We start from the raw sequence: 25,625 nt of genomic DNA on the forward strand, positions 1-25,625 counted from the left end.
CATTAGGCAGTATAATGGCAAGGTCCTTTCTGACCTTGGGAGCCTGTGAATATTCTTTGTTTATCTGCCTACCTTCTTGGGCTAAAAGGAAAACTGAATGAGCTTTGGTCCATCAACCAACTTCTGCCACACAGTTCTGCGTAAAGAAAATTGCTGTAATCAGATCTCAAGCTTCAGGGCTTCAGCCATTTGCCTGAAGAGGACAGAAAAAAAGCTTCTCGTTCTTGCCTGACTAGCTAATGGCAAAATACATGATATGTTCACTTGGTTGTAGCTTTGTGTTTAAAATATCAGAGTTTGAACCCAAATGGCTATGGAGTGACAGATGAAGTCAAAGGCAGCAACACAGAAAATAGCTCCCTGGCTATTTTCTATTCAGTTAGCCATTCCTGCTCACACTCAGATCTGTCATAGTCATCAACTCTGATGACTATCAGTGTTTACAGAGAAGACATTTTGGTTATTAGGGTGCAACCCACAGAAGGTAGAAGGTACTGATAGAGAATTGGGACTGATACTAACCCACCTACAAGGGCAAGATTTGTTTGATGAGGACACCTTAATCTTCTCATCAGATCCTTGCCACTGCAAGATCCTTGTTTGTCAGTGAAACTGTGGTTCCACCCACTTTCTGATTAAACCAGACCACAAAAGTTTCTTTAAGCCAGAAATGTTTCGGTCCAACCAAACTCTATAGCAAATACGCCTAGGGGCAATCTAAATGACTTTTTAAGGAATGATGAAATAAAGGAAGATACAGAACACAGAATGAATGGCCTGCCCCAGTCTTTAACTCTACAAACTCCAGCAGTTTGTTTCATAATAACATTATTACCCAAGTCTGTAAGGAACTAAGCACACGGGCAGATCCATCAATAGTGCCCACGAGTCTTGATCTCAATGAAGAGTTCAGAGGCCTTATCACCTATGTTTCATGTAAAGGCAAGATATAATTCTACACCTATAGATGCCTAAGATAATTATACCACTTAAGAAGGAAATTAGATGTTTATCTTTTTCCAGGTAAAGAAGATGACAAAGATGACACCGTTATGAACCAATCAGTCCAGATTTGTCTTACTTGTATTTGTTGGACCCACTTCTGGGTTCCCATGTAAAACCAACCTGATTGATTCAAAATGGATTTCCTTTTAATCTGTGCCAGCACACAGAAAATGAAAATCCATGCCTTGGAAGCAGAACACATTTACACTGCCAGATTTTTTTGCAGTTGCAATGAGAAGGGATGGGGCAGGCAGGCACGACAGCGACCGCACCTGAATTCAGACTGGTAGCCTGGAAGCTGGGGACAGATGGTGTGAAAATGAACCAGACACTGAAAAATTCAACTTTATATCCAGTAAGACTATAAACATACAGTGAGTGAGCATGAGATTTATGCCGAAATTACAGAGGAATTCCTATGGATGATTACACTTCCAGCCCAAGCATGGAAAGCACATCCATCAACATGAGTGTCACTACGTAACCAGTGCAGCTGTCAGGCCTCCCATTACTGAACCTGGTAAATACAGAAGAGGGCCACAGACACTTGTGACATGGCTCACCAAAGTAGTCATCAGAGGGAGGATTCTCCATATCATACAGCATTTTCTTGGTCAGATGTTCCAGCTCATCCTCAGGCCTGAAGGCAGGAGTGCTTGATGCAGGTCCAGAGCTTGGATACCCACTCTGAAAAAAAAACAAACCAGCCTGTGAAGTGGCATAAAAGCATTCATACACAGTAAGGGGGTGATATTGGCTGTTCAGTATTGAACTTCATTCCTTGTCTTATTTTTCTTCTCTTTTAGGACCCAAAGGATTCAAGCAAGTAAACACCTTACTTAATGTAATGAAAACGAACTGTGAAGAACATCCAGCGAAGTACTACGTATCCCCCTAGGATGGGAAGTATCCTGTGCCTCATAATTAGATAGCATATCTGGGTAGCATATAATAATAAATAAAGCAGAAGATTATTCCAAGAATAACTTGATACAAACGTTCTCCAAAACTGAAAAAGGCTTTGGAAACATTTAAGTTCAAACTTGGTAAAAGTTTCCATCGCTTAACAACACAACATAAAAGATAATTCTATAGTGGTAGAATATATGGACAAAGACAGATAATCCCAAGCTGCTAAATATGTTCTCTTCTTGATTGTTTCAACACAAATCCTGCTGTTAACATTAGTGAGATCAGGAGCTGGTCCACAGATTTTTACTACTAGAGATACAAAGGTTTTAATATGTTTGTAGAAACTGAGATCTCTTGGCCTTCATAAGCTAACAGCTGCATATAGTATTTGCAGCCTGTCTCAGAGAGTTTTTTCCCTGGAAAACACCAAGAGAAGGGCATATTTTGAGAAGCACAGAAATAGTCTTATGCCTAGAAGTTTCTTAGAAGAAGCTAAGTTTGGTGTCCATAAGGAGAAACTCGGTCATTTCAGGATTAAGAAATGCTGACACCAGCCCTCCTTTGTGCGCACTGTTTTCTTGCAAGACTTGCATATGAAAACAAACTTATTTATAAAACACATTTCAGTAAAGCAAATAATTTCATTGATTAATTGCTGCCTACATCAAGGACTGGACCTTTGATATGAAACAAGGAAACATTTTTCCATGTTCTCTAACCATTTAAATGGCAAGAAAATGTAAAATCACTGGAGAAACAATGCACTGACCATTTGTAGGGACTACATCTGACATGACAAATCTTTATTGAGCCAGTGATGTTCAACAGAGAACAGCAGCTTTAAAACACTGCACTTCAAGAGAATTAACTATATGCTTCCATGCTTTTTCCTTTCAGGCAATAAGGAGATTTTGAATGACACATCAATCAATGTAGAAGAGGTTTCAGAATCACACTTTTGGTTAATACTTCAATCACCCACTCCCAAAACCCAAACATCTGCATATTCCTCCCCCCATCATACTTACTTCTCTAGGGTCAATACTAAGCTGTAGCCTCACTTGTTGGCCTCAGCAGGTGCCTGTGCTCCCTGGAAGGGCTGGATTTGCTCTGCACACACTCAGTGCAGCAGCTGTGCTCACTGCCTGCCCAAAACCCACTCTGTAGCAGAGTAGCAACAGTTCACAAGGGAAAGGGGTGGCATGGTCCCCAAGGGAAAAAAGTATGCCTGGAATAAGCCCCAGGCTGGATGAATCTCCCTGGAGGGCTGTGCAATGTCTGCTTGCCACACATTCAGCCTCCTCAACTGAGAACATAGATTGGACCTAACATCCATTCAGGTTTTCCCACAGATGTTTCAGGGGTTTTTGGTTATGAGGGGCTTTTTTCTGAACATTTAAATGTTTTGTGAATCTCTCCAGGAATTCTAGTTGCCTAGCAGTTGTCCTGAGGTAGCTGTTGGGTATCTGGAAATGCTGAATGTCCACATACAGAGCAGTAAACTTTTTTGTACAAATGCAACCATGCCGACGTGTTTGGGTTACCACAACTTACTTTTTCACATGGGGAGGCAGGCACTATCGTGCACCTGCATTTGCCTTCTAAGTCATTTAAGTGTCATCTCTGTCTCCTATATGATTTTGCTGTGGATAAGGCCATTCATATGACTAGAAGTTCTAGAAGCAGGTATTTGACCCAGAATACCCAGACTTCCTTGGCCAGAGCTTTGTAGCTTTTTTTAGAAGGGCTAGTTTACAACTACTTCATTAGAAATAATATATAGCATAATCCTTAAGGGAAAAAAAAAAGTTATTAATAAGTCAACTGAAGGTGTCAAATGCAAGACATTTAATCTTGGAACAACCTGTTCTTCCCCTTTGCTCTCTTGTTCCTAAGAGCCGATCACGAATCTTGCCTGAACATTTATTTTAACACAGCAAGTGCAGCCAAGGATTTATTAGCTTGAGAAATCAATCTGGCAACTGAGCTTCTCGAGGTTCTATTCCAGTTATTGTACCTATTTCAGTTTCTATGCAGAGAAGAATGACCACTGCCATTCCATCAACAGAGAGTCCTTTCCTAGACTTTGCATGGAGAAGACGGCACGGTCTGAAGCTGATGATGGCCCCCATCCCTGTATTTCCCATTAGACATCACCAGCCTCTTCTCCTGGGCTTTGTCCACACATCATCTGCAACACTGCCTTTAACCTCGGGCCCTGTAATATAAATGGACCAAAACAGAAGGCACAAGCCGCAGTCTATTCACAGGAAAGGGCAGTGAGATACATGGAGCTGAAGCGATTTGCCCAGCATCACACACGGGCTCTAAGGCAAAGACAAATCCTGCATCCAGGCTGCTGGGAGCCCTACACTTTCCATCCTCCCACACAGCCCGCTGGGGCTGTACCTGGCATTGCAGACCTACACTGAACACTCTGCAACCCAAAGCCACTGCACCTGCAGGCCACCACAGCCAAGCTTTGGCAGGAGATGAGTGAAGCCTCTCCCTCTTTTCCATGCCGGCTTCCCACACCTCCCAACTGGGGAGCCCTCTGTAACTAATTCTTAAGGGCTTGGACTAGGCCCTTTAAAATGAAAGACCAAAATCCGCAAGATTTTCAGTTTTGTCTGACTCTCTCTGGTTTTGGAGGCCGCACTGCCTCATACACACAACAAATAGGCTGCTCTCGTATTTTATCTACATTGCAGTTTTCCAAACCAGGCAGATTTCTTGTCCAGTACCCAATGTCAGCAGAAATAAGAAAGCTAACCACAGTGTTAGGAGACACTTTAACTTACTTTGACTAAAATGCTATGCTTTTTTTCACCAGTATTTAAGTAGTGTGAGGCACATCTTTTTCCTCCTCCCATGGCACATGCTGACTACGTGACTCCAGAAAAACGCATTTCATGCATATGAACCTGCTGTTTGCTGGGACATGCACACACACAAACACAGAGAGGAAAGCGTATCCTTAGTCCAATATAAAATGCTTGTTTCAGCAAAACAGTTTCCTTCCTCCTCCTTTGTTAGGTCAGGGTAAAAATATAACTCTGGCTTTCCTTACAAAACAGAGTTGTGGTGTTGTTGTTTATATTAAATTTCCTCTATTTTCTCCTGATCTGTACAATAATCAAGGCTGTCTAGAAATTCAATTTGCTGTCTGATCTGCCAGTTAACTTCATGCATTCTCTTTTCTCTATGATGCCTCAATGCACACAAATATCCACTTCTTTAGCTAGACACAGCTCAAAGAAAGGGACTGCACTGACTTGCAGACCCCAAGCACCACTCTGTCTGGCTAACCACAGAAGCATCAGGGACGATAAACTGACCCACAAAAATGGAAAAGAGCAAAAAGCTGGCAGGAGGGACTATGCTTTGGAAGCACAGGCACCTGAATGCCTCCTTTTTGCTACTGTCATCAAACACTGAGCAAATTCAGGGAAGAGAAGATTGCAGGAGCAAGCTCAGGAAGAGAATAGGATTGCAGTAGCATGTGCAGATGTAAAAGTATTCCTAAATAAACACTGTCCTGCATACTTAGTTGGGATGTTGAGGAAAAAAACAGCACTTCCAGGGTTAAGCCCTGTAGCAGAAAGTATCTTCATGCTACAAAGGAAGTGAGCTAATTGCTTGTGCCACTATCAAAATGCTGCAACAACATCTGGCTCATCTTCCTTAATAAAGTTCAGTTCCTGAAAAGCCAGGTCAAAAGAAGCAGTCGGGTGGAATCACTGCAAAATTATTTTGGTACACAAAGCTGATACTAGTTTCAGTGCTTCCCTGGCACATGTTTTTCTACTCCAGAACTGTCCCAAATGTAAAGGCTGCCCAGAAAAGGGAGCTCTGCCATCAGTGTGGTGCATTTGCCTAAAAGAACCTTCCCCATCCCCACATAAATATTTACCCATATGGGTAAAAACTGCAGTGCAAGATCTGCAAAGACATCTGAAGATGATGCTGTGATGAATGCACCATCATTCAGAATACACTGTATGTGGTCATTTTTCTTGTCCATTTGCAAACATTGTAGAAGAAGCTGCTTCTCTCAGGGAGAAAATAACTTCAATTATGTGTTCCCAGCTACCGAAACGTGGAAATTATCTTCTTTTCAGAAGGTAGAATTAGCCAAATTTGGAATTGAAAGGCAGCCAGAAACATCTTTCACTGATAGTTACTTTCTCTTCATTTTTTTCCTCCTGCTTCAACTGCATAAAGTTAGTCCTTTCACTTCACTCACCAAAACTAATTGTCAGTTAAAAAGTATTGCAGCATAATTTTTTGTTCAATGGTTTGACAAAGATCACTTTTTTTTTTTTTTTTAAAGTTATTGACTGTCCAAAGCAATCGCAAACTTTCAGAGCAAGAAATCCAGCAGAGTGCCACATCTCTCATGAGCTGAGCTCCCAAGGAAGTATCAAGATTGCCTACAGCTGTAATTCAATTTATAGTTAAGGCCAAGTCTTACAGAGGAGATGCACTAGAAAAAATATTTAAATTCTTGATTTATTTTCCCAGTGAAAGGTTACAGCTGCCAGAGTACATAAAGATTCCTGAAAAGAGGATTCTGCCTGGAATCCTTGCAGCATGCACATTTCTGGGTTTACTCCTGGTCAGAGGATAGCTCATCAAGATTCTCTGGAGAAGCTGCCCTGCATGAGGAGATACCCACTGACAGCCATTGCCCTCCAGCCCACACCAGACGACCAAAATTTCAAGTGTCAGGCTGCCAGGAGAGAGGGCTCTTCTGGGACGTGCCAGAGTGGAACAGGCCACTGGTTCCCTCGCTGCCCAGCTGCCCTGCCACCCCACAGCAACCCAGCAATCCAGAACGTGCAGTTCTGCCAGCAGAGCCCTCACTTGTTTAACGCTGCCTGGCTTTGAAATAGGACAGTTTTGTAACTGCTTCAAAGCTCTAGAGGATATTTTTCTTTATTTTTAAACTTCATTATTGCAACTGTATCCACACTTAGCTATCCATGCACATTGCCTGTCCTAATCCTGCTAAGCTCTTAGTTTCAGTGATCTCTTGTGGCATCAAGCTACACAGAATTTGAGTAATAATAACAATAAAAGTATTTTCCTCTGTTCTAACTTCACAGCCTGCAATTTTGCACAATTGTCTCTTTTTCTTTACACTGTGAAACTGGGATGCAGATAGGTAGGAAGGGGAGGTATCTTATTAATAGTTTTAAAAGACAGTAGAGCCAGAATGCAAAATCACTATAGAATTGAGAAGTTTCCTGGAATTCTGAAAATCAGGCTGCTCATACAGCTGTCTATTTTGACTCACCAGAGCGGAGCTTTTAGCTTACATGAACCCCAAATCTTGGTCTTTGTGTACTGATAGTGAATTCAACAGGCTCACCATACATGCACCCTACTTACTCTGTAAAATGTATTTAACAACATTTCTGTCTTAATTAATCAGTGCCACGGAGCTGTTCAAGCTTCTGCGATACAAGCGACTACACAGAGAGAGAGCGTTTTATTAAACATCAAGCATGGTAACAAATGATCATGACTACTTTGTCCTTGGATTGTTTTATGCTATTATATGTAAACAGACTAAGTAGCTTTTCTTGCTATTCTTCATATTCTCACTAATGTTTTGAATCTGGAAGGGCTGGTTATTTTTGCTAGGTATTATAAAAACTGAATACTCTGTAAACACCACCATCTGCTTCTGGCTTCTGCACTGAGCATGACTGTATTAAATGATACCTTCCACTGCTATTCTGGCAAGTCCTTGCTTCTGCTGGACACTATGGACTGTTTATATATTCAGGGTTAACAGCAGATGTGCAAGACTTTTATGGACCAACACTGACCGTTTCTCATTATAAAATACAAAGCAGTGGCTGGTTCTCCAAATAATAAATTTTTTACGTGTCATCTCAGGAGACATCAGATTTAAGCTATATTTCACATATAAAATACTACATTTTAATGTCCCATTGGTGCTTAAATGTATATCCAGAAACAAATGCAGCAGTGCCTGATCTTGCCTGGGGCCTCTTGGCCCTATCATTACACAAATATGCTTTACTTGTCAAGGCTTATCTCATACGAAAAGGGGAGCAGGCTGTTTTGTTTTGTGTTTTTCCATTAACCCCACTTATTTTGGTAACAGACATTTTAGGCACTTTTTGAAAAAGCCAAGAACTCAAGGAACAGCTAGATTGGTACTGCTGAGAGAGAGAATGAGGCACCATTATTACACCCATATGCAAACAAAGAGACTTTACCATTTTAGTCCTATGTTTTTGGCTGAAAGAGCTCAGTCTGCTCCACAGAATTACATCAGGAGGTCCTATGCTTACTCATCTGTTTGTTTCAAGATCAAAGGCTTTATGCTGCTGTAAGCTGCTTGCCTTGCCACATGTCTCTGGGCTCAGTCAAGTACTCTCTTACTCCCATGGATCATCACCAGCAGTAAAAACCCTATACAGGCTGCTTATCAACTCCCCTCCTCCTCCCTTCATAACACTGTGGGCTTCCAGAATAGCCTTCAAAGCACTAATTAATTAAGCATTATATTTACTGCTATCAACAGGTCAAAATCTGCATTTCAGAGTAGGAGCCAAAAGCTTCCACTGGCAATAAGAGTCTCACAGGTTTGATGCCGAGCTGCACAGCAAACTGCCGTACAAGAACTGGAATTCACTTCTTGACATCTCAGCTATAGATCCTGGGGTGCACAGTGCATCTGGGACTCCTTGCTTGGGCAGCTGATGAGTCTCAAGACCTCCACAGGGTTCCCTTGTGCCAGTCCAGGGTCACATTACTAAAAGACATCAAGCTGTGGGGGGCTCCAGTGGCAGTGATTGGCACTCCAAGGGCTCCTGGTCTCACCACAAACCAAGCCATATTCCCATCTAATAGGACAAGCACAGAGGCAAACTTAATAAAAATGGCAATGCTTCAATATTCATTCTGATGAAAAGAGATGTGTTTGCTGACACAGTGCTGAACTCGCCCAGATGATTCATTGCCACAACAGAACGACTGAAAGAAGCACCTTCCTTCCAAAGCCTACCCTTCCAGAAGCACCCTTAAAATCCAAGGAAATAATTGAGCTTTGCCCTTCCTTAAGTTTCTCATTTTCAAAGCCCTTCAGAAAGGCAGGGCTGAACTGTTTCCACGGGATGGGTGACAGGAGCTCACAGAGTGCCCGGGGAGGTCCCCAGCACCCCCTCACCACCATTCACCCCCAGAGCTGGGGCTGGACACGGCTCCTCTGCACCAGCACCACCTGCCCTGCGGTTCGGCTTCGGTACCCGGTGAAAAAACAGGCAGCCCCAGCTGCGGGGCCTTCGCAGGCAACAAAAACAGAAGTACCGGGGCATCACTTGTTTCAAAAGAAAAATAAATCTCACCACTTTAATGGTACTAATTTTGCATGTGAAACTTGTATTCATACTGTATTAACAGGTTAAATATAGCTTTCTTGCCAGAAGCCTGAATAGGCTAGAAAAGATACTTAAAATATGCAAATTGCGTTTCTGTTTTAATACACAAAGAAACCTAAAATCACATCACTTTCCATCACCAAGACAGGTTTTAATACAAGGTTTTTTCATGTAAAAACTGTAACAGCAAACAAATGGTTAACCAAGTGTGTGTAACCCACTATCTGTAGTCTCACTTTTAGTCAACTGTGACATGGGCCATTACACTTCCCAGGATACCAATGACTTAAATGAAGACTACATATTTTGCTTAACATTAAAAGATTATATATATTAATTACAGTAAAAAAAAAAAAAAAAAAAAAAGCTTTTCAGACTGGAGCGGGTGCTTGATTCAACATCCATAGCATTGGAGGGTAGGATTCCTGAGCTTTATCCTCAGCAATATTCTTAACCAGTCTGATCCTGCACCCTGCTGTTATAAATGGTGTTCATAATGCTTGGCTGTCTCAAAAGAGTTTGAGAGGCTCAATGAACTCTTCATTACAAAATGCTCTGAGATCCTTGAATGAAAGATGCTGAATGAGTACAAATCATGACTATTATGAATTAACTTTACCAGCCAAAATTGTGCCTCCTTTCACTCACATGTGCCTACATTTTGTCTTTTAAGATTATAACACCTTCAAAACAAACATTGGTCTCCAATCATGTCCTCAGTAGTCTTGTATAAATAAAAATGATAAGAATAATATTTGAGGAAACAATAGTGTGGCAAAAGCAAAATACATTCCTGCTAGACTCAGAAGCTTCTGCCTTACTTCACAACTGGGAGATTTCTGCATTTTACTCATGTTCCAATCCCAGAATCACCTGTTCTCTTTTCCTTATGTGTAGCTGCTTTCATTCTAAGAGCTTTCCTGTTTTTCCTTTAACTTTACACAGGTTGTGTTTCTTGAAGAGATTACTGGAGGGTGCCAACCCCTTTTAACAAAATGAGCATAAGTTCTTTTAGAAAGAAGACAGGGAGCTCCAAACACCTCAGATAGTGTAAGCACTGAGTATGATCCTTCATTTGACTTTGAGTCTGTCAGGTAACTGAGACAAGGAAACAGAGGCAGACATTTAAGAGACAGTCCAGACATCTGAATTCTGCTCAGTCCATCTTACTGTGCTCACCTCTCGGCCAAGGTGTGCTTCAAGGGTGGCAAAAAAATTTTCAAAGTGACATCTTTTCCAGTGATGCAAGAGAAAAGAGAACTTGCAAATAATAATGAGAAGATTGGTACTCATCAAAGTCACAGGGAGACCTCATTTGCTTGCACCTCCAGGTCTTGTGGTGAAAGGCTGTAGAGAAGATTATTTAAGGGATACTGACACAGCTCAAGATGATATATAAGCAGTAAAGATCAGAATTCACCTCATCTCTATCTCAATTAAAGCATCTCTGTATTTTATACCATCTATATGGGTGGTTTTGTTGCTGAATTGCTATATTGACCTTTAAGAGACTGAAGCTTTACTGCATTTAAAACAACTCATTCTCCTCATGAAAAGCCCTCTGCAGGTATCTGTACGTCCCGTGGATCTCAGCTCAGTCATCTAACATCATGTCAAGTACCATTTGCAAACACATGTTATTTAATTCAGGAGGAGCAATCGCTCCGCCCGTCAGTGTTGAGCAGACCACACTGCTACCATCAAGCCCTGGTGATTAAAAAGTTAGAGAACCCTTCACCTTCTGTTATATGGAGGTCCCCACCAAAAGCAGGCAGTTTGCTCACAGATCTGATGATGCTCGCCCACGTGAGAGTCTGGGGAAGGGTTTGGCAGCCAGCTCACGGCACAGCTGCACCCACAAGGTATTACCTGCACTTGCAGGTGCTACTGTGATGCTCAGCAACATCAGGCAGGGGACAGGACACACTGGCAGGAAGGAGAGAGGTGGTGAAATTTAACAGTGTCATCAAGAGCAGAGGGACTAATAGCCAAGAAAAGAAGGAGGGAAGACTGGAGGGCTGCAGACTCGAGAGAGAGTCATCTTGATAGCCTAAGCACTGCTGCTTTAGAAGAGACTTGTACGTGTTCCACTATCAATTACCTCAGGATAATCAGAAATAATATTTTCAGAACAAAGCAGTGCCAAATTCTACACTGCACTTGGAGGAAAAAGGCCAGGGTAAATGCCCGTCATCTAGATTATAATTTATTTCACCCAATGTACTTACAAAAATGATCTCTCATTTGGCTCACAGCAGTAGAAATTTCTCAACAAAGTCATAATTCTCCTGTAATAGAGTCCAGGGCAGTAAAGTATTACTCAAATAAAAGCTCCAAGTCTCCCTTGAAAAACTGTCCCTGCTCAGGAATTTCCCACAATCACAAGGGAGGGGAGCTGAGAAAAGGGCAGCAAGAGAAGAGGAACATTTTTCCTCAGAGAGAACCACAGGCTGAAGACCCAGCACATCTCAGCTGGTGGCCAAATCATGGCAGGAAGGCAAAGAAGCAGAGGTTATGGGCTATCAAAAAATGCTGCAGGAAGTTTCACCATGGCTATTCAATATTCAAAGGGTCTCAGCCTTTTCCTTGCAACCCGCTGGAACAGGAGTGAGTTGGCTGTACTATTCCTGCTGTGGATCCTATGAATCCTGCTTGTGCAGAGGGCAGGAGATGGCCCTTGGAGGAGAAGAGCCACAGAAACACAGAGGTGAAAGTCAGACCTGGAATGAAGGCTCTGGCAACATGGGGAGGGAGGCAGGGGAAAGAGCAAATTAGCATTTAACAAATACAGCAATTTAAAAAGGCAGAACTACAAAGGCAAGAGAGAAGTGCTGGTAGGAAGAGGGGGAAAACCACTCAGAAGGCAGCATGCAGTAAGTGATTTGAGCCACAGCCTAGCATCAAAGGGGAGGATGGGATGAGGCAGAGAGGCAGGAGAAGAAAGTGCAGCCTGGCTAGAAGCTTCCAGAGCTGGCAAGAGTCCTTGCAGAGGGGGCACATGGAGATATGCACCCACTACAGGGAGAGTGGCTAAGGGAAGACAAAAGTGCAGAGAAGCTGTATGAAATACAAGGATGGACTAATAGCACCCTCAGAGCAGGGAGCAAGCAGGAAAGCAAGACCAAAGGAGAGGCATCAGTGTCTGCTGATTTTACTGAATAATTTCCTTTTTACAGGAACTGTCCAATGCTAACAAAACGCAGCAGTTTCAGTCTATGGGATTGGTCAGATGCTTCCAGACACAGACACACGTGTGTATGTGTTTTTGATGAGACACTAGGCACCCAGGACAGAGCACTACACCCTTAGTGTCAGTTTTGATTCCCTCATGGAAGTGATATATGGGGTTTCAATGTCACATGATCCTCCTTTGCACTTCCCCAGCCACATACAGTGTGTGACCCCACAATTGTCACAGGCATGCTTTCCAGCCAAATAGGAAACTACTTTAATGGCCGTGATGCTTAAGATGGTAAATGCATAGGGGCTTGTGCTGTGGAGATTGTGCTGTGTGCTACAGAAGTACCTATGGAATAAAGGGCAAGGAGAAGGAATTCTGCTTGGTGCTGGAGCTGGAAAGGAATATGGGATTCCCTACATCCAGAGCTTTTCTGCTCCTTTTCCTCATCCTCTGCTTTCCCATCAGTCTCTCAAAAAGCCTCAGGATCTTGGCAGCTGAAGCAGACTGTGCACTAAGGAAGGGAATCTAACTTCCCCAGCTGCAGCCTCTAAGGCTGCTGCCATCCTGTGCTGCCAGGGCACAGTCACTGCACTGACATACAGACCTAATGATCCACACTGCTCAAGGCATCAAATGCTTGGAGAAATTCATCCTGATCAGAAGGCCATGCTCAAGCTGTATTTCTGTGCCATCTTTTGTATGAGACTGGGACTGACTCTGAGGAGGTCAAGAAGAGCCTGATGGTGCAATAAATGAGACACTTGGGCGAGTTAGCTGAACTGACAGCTCAAAAAGATCCATGTTTAGTTGTCAAAACATTCGTCCATGCACAGAGATGCAGCTAAGAAGGCTGTCCACATCCATCCTGGGCTGGAGACAGGCTTATCCCACTAATTGGTCGAGCAGTACTTCATGGAGAATCGAGTGAACGGGCAGAGGTGGTGGCATCTGCAATTAGAGCTGAGGAGGCTGGGGGCTGTGGCTGGACACACAACACTGTGCCTGGGCCACTCTGATGTATTGGAAAGATCACTTTGTCCATGAACTATGTTCATGTCCTGCTCAGCCACAACAGCAGCATCCTCCTGTGTTTTAATGACTGAGCAGCTCGCAGGTTGACTGAGCAAAGGCTGAAGGGGAAAAACAAAGGTGGTTATATATAATTTTGCTGAATTTACTTGAAAAGGATGGGGTAGACATTCAGATGGTGCAAATCAGAGTCGCTCCAGAGAACTCGCTGATTTACACAGCAGCGGAGAATCTAGCTCAACATGCCAAAGAGAGCAATGTACTCAGGTGTACATCGGCTGGTTGAGAGGCACTATTTGAGTCAACAAGGCTGTCCAAACCCACACCAGACTAACTGCAGGCCCCTGAGCCCTCAGCTGCATTTGTCTCTCACAGAAAATATGACACAGAAAGAAAACTGGCTTCCAGACTGCCAGACCAGGAGTGAACACCACAGACAAAGACCCCACTCTCTGAGGATATGGGTGATTCACAGCAGCTTCCTTGCAGGTGACACTCCAGGGCTTACTTAAAAAGTGAGGTTAAAAGTCTCTGTCTCCATCTGTGGGGCACATGTCAGTCTGGCTTTCATGGGCTCCTGTTACCAACTCCCTGGTCAAGCTTACATGTTTTTCAGGGCCTCCTCTCTCCTGGCTCATTTTGAGGACCTGGCTCCCTCTTTTAGATGACCTTCAGAGCAAACATGCCTCCTCCACCTCCTTCCTCATCCACACTTGTTCCTAAGAGCCATGCAAATTTCAGCATCATGTCTAGAAAAACAGCTGAGAACAAGCACTTTACAGACTCCCTCCTCTTTTCTCTCAATACTACGTATTCTCTCCATACTCCCTTTCTGCCCTTCTGCATTAGTTTTACGCTATCAAAGAAGGGACTGAGGCCCCCTCCCTGTGTAGGACCCTCATCTGAAAATCACTCACACACTTTAGAGGGTTTGCAACACAGAGGATGAGAAAGTGATGCCAGCAAAGTGCTGGAAGAGATTGCCTGGGGAGAGTCTGTGATTTCCATCACTGAGGCTTTTTAGAGTAGGACCAAACAAATATTTGTGAAGAATAGCTTAGGCAGAGTTGATCCTGTCTCTGAGCAGCAGACAGATCTTCAAGTCTGTTCCGGCTTTACTGTTTATGCTTCTGTGATTGTGATAGCAGTTGTGACATACTCTGCAACAGAGTTGAGCTAAGCCAGCTGAAAGCCCTATGGATCATCTTCAGGGCTGAAGCTGCTTACAGGAAAGGAAGCTCATATGCAGTGTTAAGTTACTTGGTGGTTTTGTTCCAAACACTAAATCAAGGAAAGTTTGTTCAGCAATAGTAAGACAAAGAAGCTGGGTCCTAAGCAGGCCCTGTCCTGCTTTTACCATCTCCAAAATGCTCTGTCTCGAGCTTTGACTCCAGGTGCAAGAGGCAGCACATTCAGAGCACCCACTGTATGGGCAGTAAATATTTGTGTTAGACAAACAGCCAGCTTCTTTTGTCCTAGTCCTCAGGAATGCCCATCTGGCAGTCAGTGATGAATCTCTATTAAAACCTCCCTGAAGCTAGACAGGATGCAGTGAGTCTGGCCAGGAGCATGGAAATGGCAGGCAAAAAGCATTCAGAAAATCATCATAGGTGCCCCAGACTGCAGAACGCTCCACATGTCTGTTGTGCAAAAACCCACGTGTGTCCACCGTGGATGGAAGGAAAGAAGTTACTTCAGAAACATCGATGCCAGCTCTCCCTGCAACACCAGTGTCTGGGGAAAACAAATGGTAGGGGAGCTATCTAATCTAGGCATCGCAAAGTCTTTATGCCACAAGACAGTATTTACTAGCTGGTACCAGACAACATTCAAGCAAGAACAGAAAGTCACTTTCCCAATGCTCCTTGTGAATTGCTCCCATCTGTGCAAGAGAGCAATCCAAAGCCCTTATGCCCACGACAGCGCCGCAATCACACGCTTCATGTTTTACACCCAAAATAGCGCCAGTCAGACCACGGTGAGGCTCGCACATCCATGCAGCTGCACTGATGAAGAGCAGCCACTGGAAGCGGTTCTGGGGGCGTGGGTTGCTAGGGAACATGGCAAAGCTGCTGCAGATTTCCCCGCCGCTCACCGGCTCTTTCCCCTCTTCCCATCTCGCTCGATCTGTGCCAGTGTCTTCGCCCCGAGAGTGCCGCTCTTCCTGTCTGAAGTGTGCAAAAACAAATCTGCCAGCAACAATGGAGCACGATTGCATGGCATGTGTTCCCGAGGAAAGAAATCACTCTAGCCTTTGATTTTCAAAGGCAGCCAGCTGACGAGTTAGGAAAAAAATCCATTCTCACAATTTTCTCCATGTCTGTGTGTTATTTCATTCCACCTGTGCTACGGTTAAGGGTGGGTGGCAAACCCAGGTGGCACAACTCAACAAGCTGAGTTTGTGGGAGCTGTCAGCTTGCAGATGGCAAAACTGGTGCCCTAAGTGTCACACTGTGTCCCCTGCACACCTTCACTTCCCCATATGTGCTGCCCTTTGGGAGGTGGCTGCAGGAGCCAGCACAGCTCTGCAAATGCGGCTGGGCACTTTATGGTGCTCCCACTGCTCCAGTGGCCAGCAGGGCTTATGGAAAAGGGCACACAGGCAAAGGAAGAGCTACCAGAGAACTGGAAGGGAAGGGAAAAGAAATTTCTGCCTTCTTAAAAAAGAGCTGGTAAAAAGAGAGACCAGTGACCGAGGTGGAAACATAAGGCTTTCTAGTATTAATCAATCTTTAAACAATTTGACTGAATGTTTAGAAATGCAATGCTCCCTACTGAGGCATTAGAGATTTATATTTAGATGTTAGGTGGTTTTTTTCCACCCTGCATTATTTTTAGCTACTCGTTGATGCTAGGCTGGTGGTGGCTGCTGTTGGATCAATGAGACTCTCCTGTGATAGCAGCCGGGTGAAATATGCCAGTAGGAAGTGGGATATCGTTCACCCCAGGATGCTGCTTGGAATCCCTGTCTGCATGAGGAGATAGTGGGACAGCAGAGCAGTGGCTGGTTCCTTGACTTGTGACTTGTACTCATATATCAAGGCTGCAGGCCTGGACAAATGTCCTTCAACACCAACAGGGACTTAATTAAACCCTAAAAGCAGCAGAGAGAAGACAGCTAGCAAGCCTGTGTAACTAAGAAATAACAAGAGAAAAGATTTAGAAGTGATTTTGAGAGATTGCTTAATAAACCCCTTTATCCCAAGAAGGAATAAAATAAAGTACGCGTTTGACCTATAAGACATATTAATTCTGGAGACAGAGGAAGAAACATTTAATTTTCCTAGTAAGAGCACACCACAAATCTTGGGTGTCCACAGTGCTCATACTCCAAACACTCGCTGAACAAAGGGAAACTCACATGATCACCAGGGCAGCCCAGAGCTGCAATTTCTATCCACTGCAGGGTTGCATCTTTGAGAAGAACCATCACCTGATGATGAAGGGGTAAAAAAATCCAAGAAATGTAAAACAATACAATACTAAATATTATGTCAAAAGACTAATTTCTTCTTCACTCCAGGTAATTTGTAATTAGACTGCTTTGAGATAGGAGGATTTACGTTTCTTCGTAGGAACAGAGCCTCTTACACAGTGTAACAGCATGATCTCTTATCTCATGACAAGCCAGGCAAGGATGGTCAAGGTCTCATCTTGAACTTCATTCAGCAGCATAGCAGCAAGCAGCACACTAATGTGCAAATATCTTCCATGGAGTCATGCTATGTATCACGTGTCAACCTCTCCACAAAAAAGGATGAGTTCCATTTTATGAGGGAATGCAAAAAGCTGAATGCAAATGCATGTCTATATATCAGCATTTCTACAGAGAAATTGCCTTGCACCTCTGTGTCATCTTCCAGAGATCCTGGACCTTAAAAACAAGAGAAAGTGCTATCATCTCCTGGAGAAATTGTGTGAATGCTACTATCCCACCTTAAGTTCCTCTTTAATCTACATTTAAAAAATTATATTAACCTGCAGACACACACTAGGTTGATATATGTCAGGTACACTTATTCTTCAGTTCAAGCCATATGGTTCTAATAATAATGGCTAATAAAGGAAGAGTATGCTTTCACTAGTAATTTTTCAAATCTCATCAAAAAGTGGTACAACACTGAACACTGCAGACTGCAGTACAGCACATGTGCTCAGTCACATTTTGCACTGCTCTGCACTTGCTCTGCTAATGGCCCTTAATTAATATTCACAACCAACTCAGTATCAAGTGCAAAAAGAAAGCAGTACAACTCTGTCTTTGCAGAAATGGTACCTTAAATTTAAAATAAACAATACAATTGCAAGTTTATTAAAAGTGCATTTGGAATCAGAGCCCTGCAGCAGACTTTGGGAATAGGAAGGAACAGAGGGCATCAAGTTATCTAATGGGCTTTTGGCAATCATTTTACATCACAAATAAAATTTTCCGGTAATGCAGAGACAAATGTTCAAGGCCAACCATGACATCTTGGTCTTGGCCTGTCTCAATAACCTCTGCAGTGAAGATCATCCATTGGGCACTTCCAGGAAAGACAGGCACTATGTTTCTCACAAAGGAAAATCAGCAAGTAGCAACCATAGCTAACTTAATCAAGCTTAATGGAAACAAAGGGTTGTGACTGGTATTAACACCCTGTTCTAGCGGTAGGGGATTTCCAACTAATTTATTGTGGAAAAAAGTATCATTCACAAAGTCATCCATAGAGTACATACTGCAACAGAGCATTTAGTATAATAGCCTGGCATCATCTGACCCCAGATGAAAGAGTAAGAGGATATATTTACACTGCACATGACTGCTGCCTCCAAGAATGCACCTCAAGGCAGTAGCAATGTGATCTTTTAGCCAGTGGTGTCCTTAGCCTGCCACAACTCCTGTACCAATCTGCCACAAAAGCAGAGGTCTGTGCAGGCAGGCTTGCTGAGGGGAGCTGGAGCGTGGATAGCAACCCAGCACACCTTCTTCCACCACTGAGGCTCTCACTGTCTTCCAGCTGCCGCCCACAACTCTGAATGAGCCTGAGGGCCAAGCAAAGTCTTCCAGGTGACTTTTTGCTTATGGAAGAGAAACCCAACAAGCCATAGAGAGGCTGAGCTGGCAGCTGCACAAGGAGCTGCAGCAGACAGCGTCCTTGAAGAGCCCAGCAATGTGCACACGGCTAGAGAGGCTACACAGACTCTAGAGTCACAGCTGATCTCTGGGCTGAGCTAAAACCATGTTCTCTGAACCCAAGAAATCCTACAATTTCTGAAAGCCCTGAAGACAGGCTTTCTCCAAGGGACAAAGACAAGGCATAAGGCCATGTCATTGGCATAGTCTTCAATTAAAAGCTGAGACATCAAGCCTAACCGAGCACTTAGAGAGGTTATTCCAGAGGGCCTGTGGGACACAATCTCCACTGAGGTCCATGTCATGAGTCTGACTTGACTGTACACAAACACACTGAAGAGACAGTCCTTTTCTCTAGGGGCTTCAGAATAAATAGGATCAATTTTCTTATTAGGCATTTGTCTAATTGGTCTGGGTGTCACAAACTTCAGTGTAGCACCTTACTGCCATGTTTATTATCTCAGTTCTTTGGAAGCTGAAGTCTTATTTTTCACCCCATGAGTTAGGACACCAAAAGACAGCAGCAAGGGAAAGAATAAGATAACCATCTGCCTTCTCAGGCAACTGTCAGTTGCCCCTTCTCATTCAGGGAATCCAGCTGTTTGCTGTCCATGCATATTCCTTTAAATACAGATAAGTTTCCATCTGTGGCAGAGGTATTTCCACAAAGTTAATGCCAGAAGCTTACATTCCTCTTTTAGGGGTCAGATCTCTTGATGCACATGACCTCTACTGAAAAGCATCCAACTGGGGACACCTCTTGTTAACATCACAGAAAGAATCACTAAAAAGCCAAGCCTTCTGAAATGGGAAGCGGGGAAAGAATCATGTTGCTTATCATCTAAGTGGCTCATCTCAAATTAAGCATTTTTAGTCCATGATCTATTTTTTCTCTTGTCAGCAGCTTTTGAATTTTCAGACCAGATCCCCACCAACACCTGCTCTCTGCTCAGTGAGTACTACTGCTAGCACACAGAACTAGCCCTAGTATGAGAACTAGATGATGCACAGTTCAGGGCTGCCTCCACTTTGCATCCCATGCACTCTCCCAAAGCTGGCTGCTGTGTTTTCGGCGACCTGAGAAGGAATACTTGTTCCCTTCGTAATTAGGATTCACAGTAAATGCGGGAAGTGAAGCAAAAAGAACACAATGTTCAAAGCTGCCACTCATGGTTAAATAATTAGTCAATATTACGCTCAAATGCTGCCTCCAGTGTTCATGCCAATCTGTACAGGGAGACATTTGTCCTTACATTACTTTGGCGCCTCGTTTCAGTAATTTCTATAAGCTGGCAGTCTGGCCTCAGCAGAGAATGGGTCACACCACTTCTAATTCAGATAGATTACTAAATACAAATAAGAATGGTGAGAGATTAAAGGTGGTGAGGCGTTAACAAAGCTTTGGTGAAGTAATAGATGCAAGAAATCCTTTCACCTGATTTTTATAAAGTGGGCCTTGTCTAAAAACAAGGGGCTAATTAGCTGATAACTAATGCAGAACCATAATCCTGTTTTGCCTACAAGTTCTGCTACAGTTACACACAGAGGAGCACTATTGGCTCCCAAGGAGAGGGGATTTGGTTGCCTCTCCTCCCTGCATGGGAACTCACTTCTTTGCACAGTGATACTGTGGGTCCTGGGGGGATTTTGAAACGCTTCCCCCAGTCTGGAAACTGCTGTTTGCTGGGACACTGCTCCATCTCCACGTTTATGTTGTGCCTCCCAGTACAAACTTTATTGTGGCTGTATTTTTCCTCATAGCATTTGTGTGTGCTAGAAAGATTTCCTGACAAGAGGAGTTGTGATGGCTTATAGCTGATCTAGAGCTGAACTTGATTCTTTTGGAGTGCTAGGTGATGCCTGAATGAATGCTGCTGCTTGTCTAAATAGGCTAACTTAGAAAGAAAGCACAGAGTATTTCATGAGCAATAGGAACAAGTACAGACCAACTCCTGGAATGCTGCTGCGTCACCTGCACAGCCATTCTAAAACTCTTCCGTCAAAGGAATGGAGACTGTGTCAACATTTAGCTTAATTGCCTAGCAGCTGCCTGGCTCATACCTGCTTAGGCTGAGGAAGTTTCACTTCCACCTTATGCCACCCAAAGGCAGGAGTACTATAGATGTGAATTTTCACTCTGTAGTAAAAGAGAAGCAGGAAGAAAAGCCAGCTCCCTTTCGAGCTCTGCTGAACCATGAAGTTCTACCAGGAAGCTGTCCACAGGGAACAACATTATAATCTTAGAAAAAATCTTCTTCCAATGCTTTTCATCAAGACTGAACTCAGTAAGGGTCAATAAAACAGCCACACGCCACAAATGGTGACCTGCAACAAGCTCAACCTAACATCAGCTCTTTGTCATAACACTGGCTGCCCCTGCAAAGGAGACACTTCTTCCTGATCTTTGCCTGGTGCACAGATTACTCTGACTTGGGCTACTAGAAACATCACTAATAAAACCAAGAGCATCACTGCTAAAACCAAGAGCACGTCTCACAAGCAGGCCTTGAAAATGCATCCAGCCACTTAAGCACCATTCTAATTTGTCAGACACCTGCTGGATGTGGAGACAAAGGAGCACTGTGGCAGGGCCCAGACACCTTGCCCAGCGTTTAACACCATGTGAGAGGGGAGACAGCAGAAACACTGATAAGAGAACTCTGAAATGATTCATTTTGTCTGAGTTTTACCATGCATGCCTGACAGTAACTTCATTAATCAGATAGCTCACATCTGGATTGCCACTCTCCCCTGGCTGCTTCATCCATCCACACAGCTTGCTGGGGAAAAGACAGTGAGATGGGATCCAAATTAGAAACTATTTATGATTACTGAAGTAGAAAATTAATTGCTTTTCTTCCCCTTCTTCCCCCATTCTGAAACACCCCTCCTAGGGAAATTTGTGCTAAGAAGTCCTTGTGAACAAACACATGGAGAGTAACAGAACAGGGTCCATATGTACCAGCAACCAAAAATAAACTGAAGTCTGAAATGCACACAGTCAAGTGGATTCACAATGTCTACCTCTACGCCACAGTAACAGATGGTCAGTGAACTGTTACAAGACAGACCAAGACTAGTTAAACAGATGGCCAGTATTATTTTTATACGGGTTTATGAGTGAATATTTAAGTTTCCACTAGGTTATCTGAAACACCATCAAAGAAGCACACACAATACCCATCCAGCCAAAATCAAATTCCATGAAAGTTTCTGCCCAAGGAAGGTACTGAGCTTCTTATAGCTTTCTGCTGATGCTGCTAGGAACTGTGGCAAAACCTTCGGAGTTCAGGAAGGATGGCCGGAGGCTGCACACCCGTGGAAGCCCTGCTGGGATGGCACAAGGCTGCAGAGCTCTGGAAGCCCCTCTGGAAGCCCTGCTGCTGCTGAGGACAGCTGGGGCGTTTGCTGTGCCGTGGCAGTCCCGCAGAGCTCTGTCCAATGCTGAAAGAGCTGCAGCAGCAGCAGCGACATGTGAGCCACAGGGCTCCTGTGAGTGCATCTTCTCAACTCTCTTCCTTTAGCAGATTTTTTCCCTGTAATTAATTCAAAAAGCAGGTGGACTCCACAGCTCAACTCATGCTGGGTGGACAGGAGCAGCAGCATTACAGAGGAGGAAGAGGAAACGGGGCAATTTAGAAAAGACATGCTTTTAGAGACTTGTCCATGCTGTGGGAATACATGAGAAAGACCAGAGACACAATCTGACTTTTCAGACTTCTCTCCATTTTGCAGTCTGCATTACTTTTTTTTTGCAAACCTCTCATGTACAGGCACATTGGGCAGATGCACTTTTCCCTTCTCTGGGTTTAAGCAGAATATTTGGGTGGACAAGAGGGCAGGACAGACTAAAAAATAAGTTAATTAGCAGCTCACAGTACCTTTAAATCACATTCAAACACCTAACCTAACATTTGCTGAAGACACTGACATATCTCACTGCCAGACATCTCAAAGGAACTCAGCTTTTAAAAACTACTGAACACCCTCAGACAATCTGAGCAGCCCACTCTTTTCAAGGTGGGCAGAATAATACTGGAGACAGCCACACTCACCCACTTGCAAGAGGGGAATGTTCTGTAAGTGCCCATAAACTGAAAGAAGCATTCTCCCGTCCACAAGATGCCTGGTTCACATTTGCCCTACACCTTTTTTTGGCAATTCCTGCAGTGGGCAGGTGTAGATTAGTTAGCCCCCACTTCAAACCCATTTTTTACAACCAGAGTGATGCACAAAGGTTTCAAGTGTGACTATGACTCAGGCTCCCCTTCAGCATGACTGCTGCAATCAGATGTGGTCAGAATTGTTGGATCAGGGCTTGGTTTTGAAATTCACCATCCAAATCCATTTCTTACATTTCAAAGTGACCATTATCTTCTCACTGTTTGAAATATTGCTGACTATTGCTATGAAGCTGCAGGGGTTTGCCTGCAAGCCTCAGAAGAGCTTGTACTTGCACTTCTTTATAAAGAAGTTTCACTTCGTGGCTGCATTATCTGTCCAGCTGCCACCAGAAAATAGTGCTAAAGAAAAATGAAACTCTCTTTGCAAGTATTTATTCCTAATTTACTAAAGGCTAACAGCGACAAAACCCAAAAAAGTTGTCATTGAAACATTTCATTTACCTAACAGCTTGAAATCTCCAGGCTGAAGATTATGTGCAAGCACACGCCTGTGTGTTAAGTCTTCAAATAAAGAAAATATAAAAGCTTTGCAGTTCAGCCACTGGGAGACTTTTAAGCATTCACAGCTTCATCTCTTTGCACACAAAATGCTAATGGGGCAACCATGCAGGGCCGGCTCCACAGATAATTGTTCAGGTAACAGTGGCTTTGTGATACCTATCACTGGGCTCCAGAGGTGAGGGGGCCCGTCTTGCTTCGTAGTGGATGACTTCTTGTCAGCATGTCACCTTCTCCAGTCAGTTCAGGAGTTCATTACATCTAGATAACACCCTTTTTTCTCTCTGGCACTTGTTTATTAATGCCGCACACAACGTGGTGATTCATCAGAGAAGATGAAGTGATGTTCTGCAGCAGGCAGACAGCCTCCAGTGGATCCACTGCCCTGGTTGAAGTTCACCACAGGGCTTTAATTTCATTCATTTATTTACTGCAATTCCTGAAAGTCCGGTGCTGTTATAAAACAAGGTAATGGCACATGACAAAGATTCAGGGCTTGTCAAAATAGGTCTGATTTGTTGTGTAAACAGCATTAGAAGTTTGGAAGTTTAGCATTAAGCCTTCAGTTATTAAAATGGCTTTTTTAAATAGGCATGACTAGAGAGAAATTTGCTGAACACATTGTTAATGTGCCTGATAACCAGCACAGGGCAGCAGACTACACTGTGCTGCTCTGTGCTGCGCCACACACAGGACAGCAACCTACTGCAGCTCTCAGGCCAAGGGTCAGAGTTCAGGGCTCTCTGCTGTGGCAATTAGTTTCCCGAGACCCTTTAGCAACGACACAGAAAAGGCTTTGTAGTCTTGCTCAGTAGTCTAAAATAATCCAGCTGAGGAACTGGCAACACCAAAACCACGTGCGAATGTAGTAAAGGCTTTAGGCCTGATGTACCAGAGGTCAACGCTGTGAAATGCTTTGCACTAAACTTACATTACTTCTTTCCCCTGGGCAAGCTTGCAACATCCCAATTCCACTCCTTCAGTCTGAATCTTTTTAACATATCCTCTCCAAGCTCTGCTTTGCATACTAGAGAAAAGAGTTAGCAGGAGAACAAGACCAAGAGTTTTCAAAAATTTAATCCCAGGTATATAATATACATTTGTACAATATATAAAATATACACAAACGTAGTACAGCTATAAAAACACACCCACCTGCAAAGCACGTAGGTCATGAATCTGGGCAACTTCATGAAGCAAGTTGGAAGTGCCACAACAACAGTGTTTAGAAGATGGAGTCACTTGTCTTTGGGCCCAATACCAGCGCAGGAAATTTTACCTTAAGCCTGCATTTCCAAACTCATCTCAGAGGACAAGAGCATTCAGGCACTGGAGTTGGGATCCTCTGAGACAGCGTGGCAAAGAGGAAAGGAAAGCTGTGCACTCTGGACACAGACAAGTCAGCACTGCTGGTTTTTGACTAAGTGCATGCATGTTTTATGGGAGTGCTGGTCAAATATCATCTGCAGGGAGACTGAAAAATAGAAGGACACTTAAAGGACCTCTGATGCAACTCAATTTACTTAACGGGAAAAAAAAAAGAAATGGTGCTTACTATATCATAGGTTAAATTTTGGCTCAGCCAGAGTCAGCGGGAGTTTGGCCAAGGCTAAGTTTTGAAAATGTAATTTCTCTTCAGAGACCAGCACAACCTAGTATTGGATTTACTTCATAGTCTGATTTTGTCTCTGCAGAATGGGGCTTTTTTGGTGGGTAACGCAAGACTGACTGTTCCACTGAATGAACAGTGGAACGAGATACAGTAGATAACTATTGTTATAGCCAAAGATATTAATACTACATTTAATACATTAACTTTGATAAACATACAGCTGCAGTACCACTGTGCCACAGTTTTAAGTAACATCAGTCTGCTGAAGCTTGGAAGATGAACAAATCCCTGCTTTTCAAGAATAGGGAATGATACCTAAAACAACTTCAATAGTTAAAACCAGATCCGTTCCTCTCTGTTAAATAGAAGTTTATTCCTGACACACACTTTTTAGATACTATTTTCAATCCAATTTTGGAATTTTATGGACCAACCTGGTGTCAGGGCGGTTGCTAAAGCAGTTATATTAGTTGTTACAATTATATCTTCCTTCTACAGAAAACCATAAACCTTCCCACTTGTTGCATAATTCTGCAATTACTCCATAAACTCTGCCAGTCAATTCGTTGACTGCAAAATAAAGTAAGTGTCAACGAGAGCCACTGGCCTGCACAGAGGACGAGAACGCAAATGGCAACCAGGGAATTCACCAAACAGATTTATGGAGGAGAGT

General features: G+C 43.4%; 1 protein-coding gene across 12 annotated transcripts in view; it reads right to left on the reverse strand.

The window, feature by feature from the left end:
- LPP (LIM domain containing preferred translocation partner in lipoma) overlaps window positions 1–25,625 on the reverse strand; it is a 332,936-nt gene that overhangs the window by 82,074 nt on the left and 225,237 nt on the right. For all 12 annotated transcript variants that reach the window (XM_040074760.2, XM_058422024.1, XM_040074753.2 and 9 more), the window contains one exon: window positions 1,569–1,692. In XM_040074760.2, the coding sequence (XP_039930694.1) occupies window positions 1,569–1,692 (124 nt within the window). The remainder of the gene's footprint in view (window positions 1–1,568; window positions 1,693–25,625) is intronic.

This window comes from Hirundo rustica, chromosome 10 (genome assembly GCF_015227805.2).
Source record: "Hirundo rustica isolate bHirRus1 chromosome 10, bHirRus1.pri.v3, whole genome shotgun sequence".
In the NCBI taxonomy this organism is placed as follows: domain Eukaryota; kingdom Metazoa; phylum Chordata; class Aves; order Passeriformes; family Hirundinidae; genus Hirundo; species Hirundo rustica.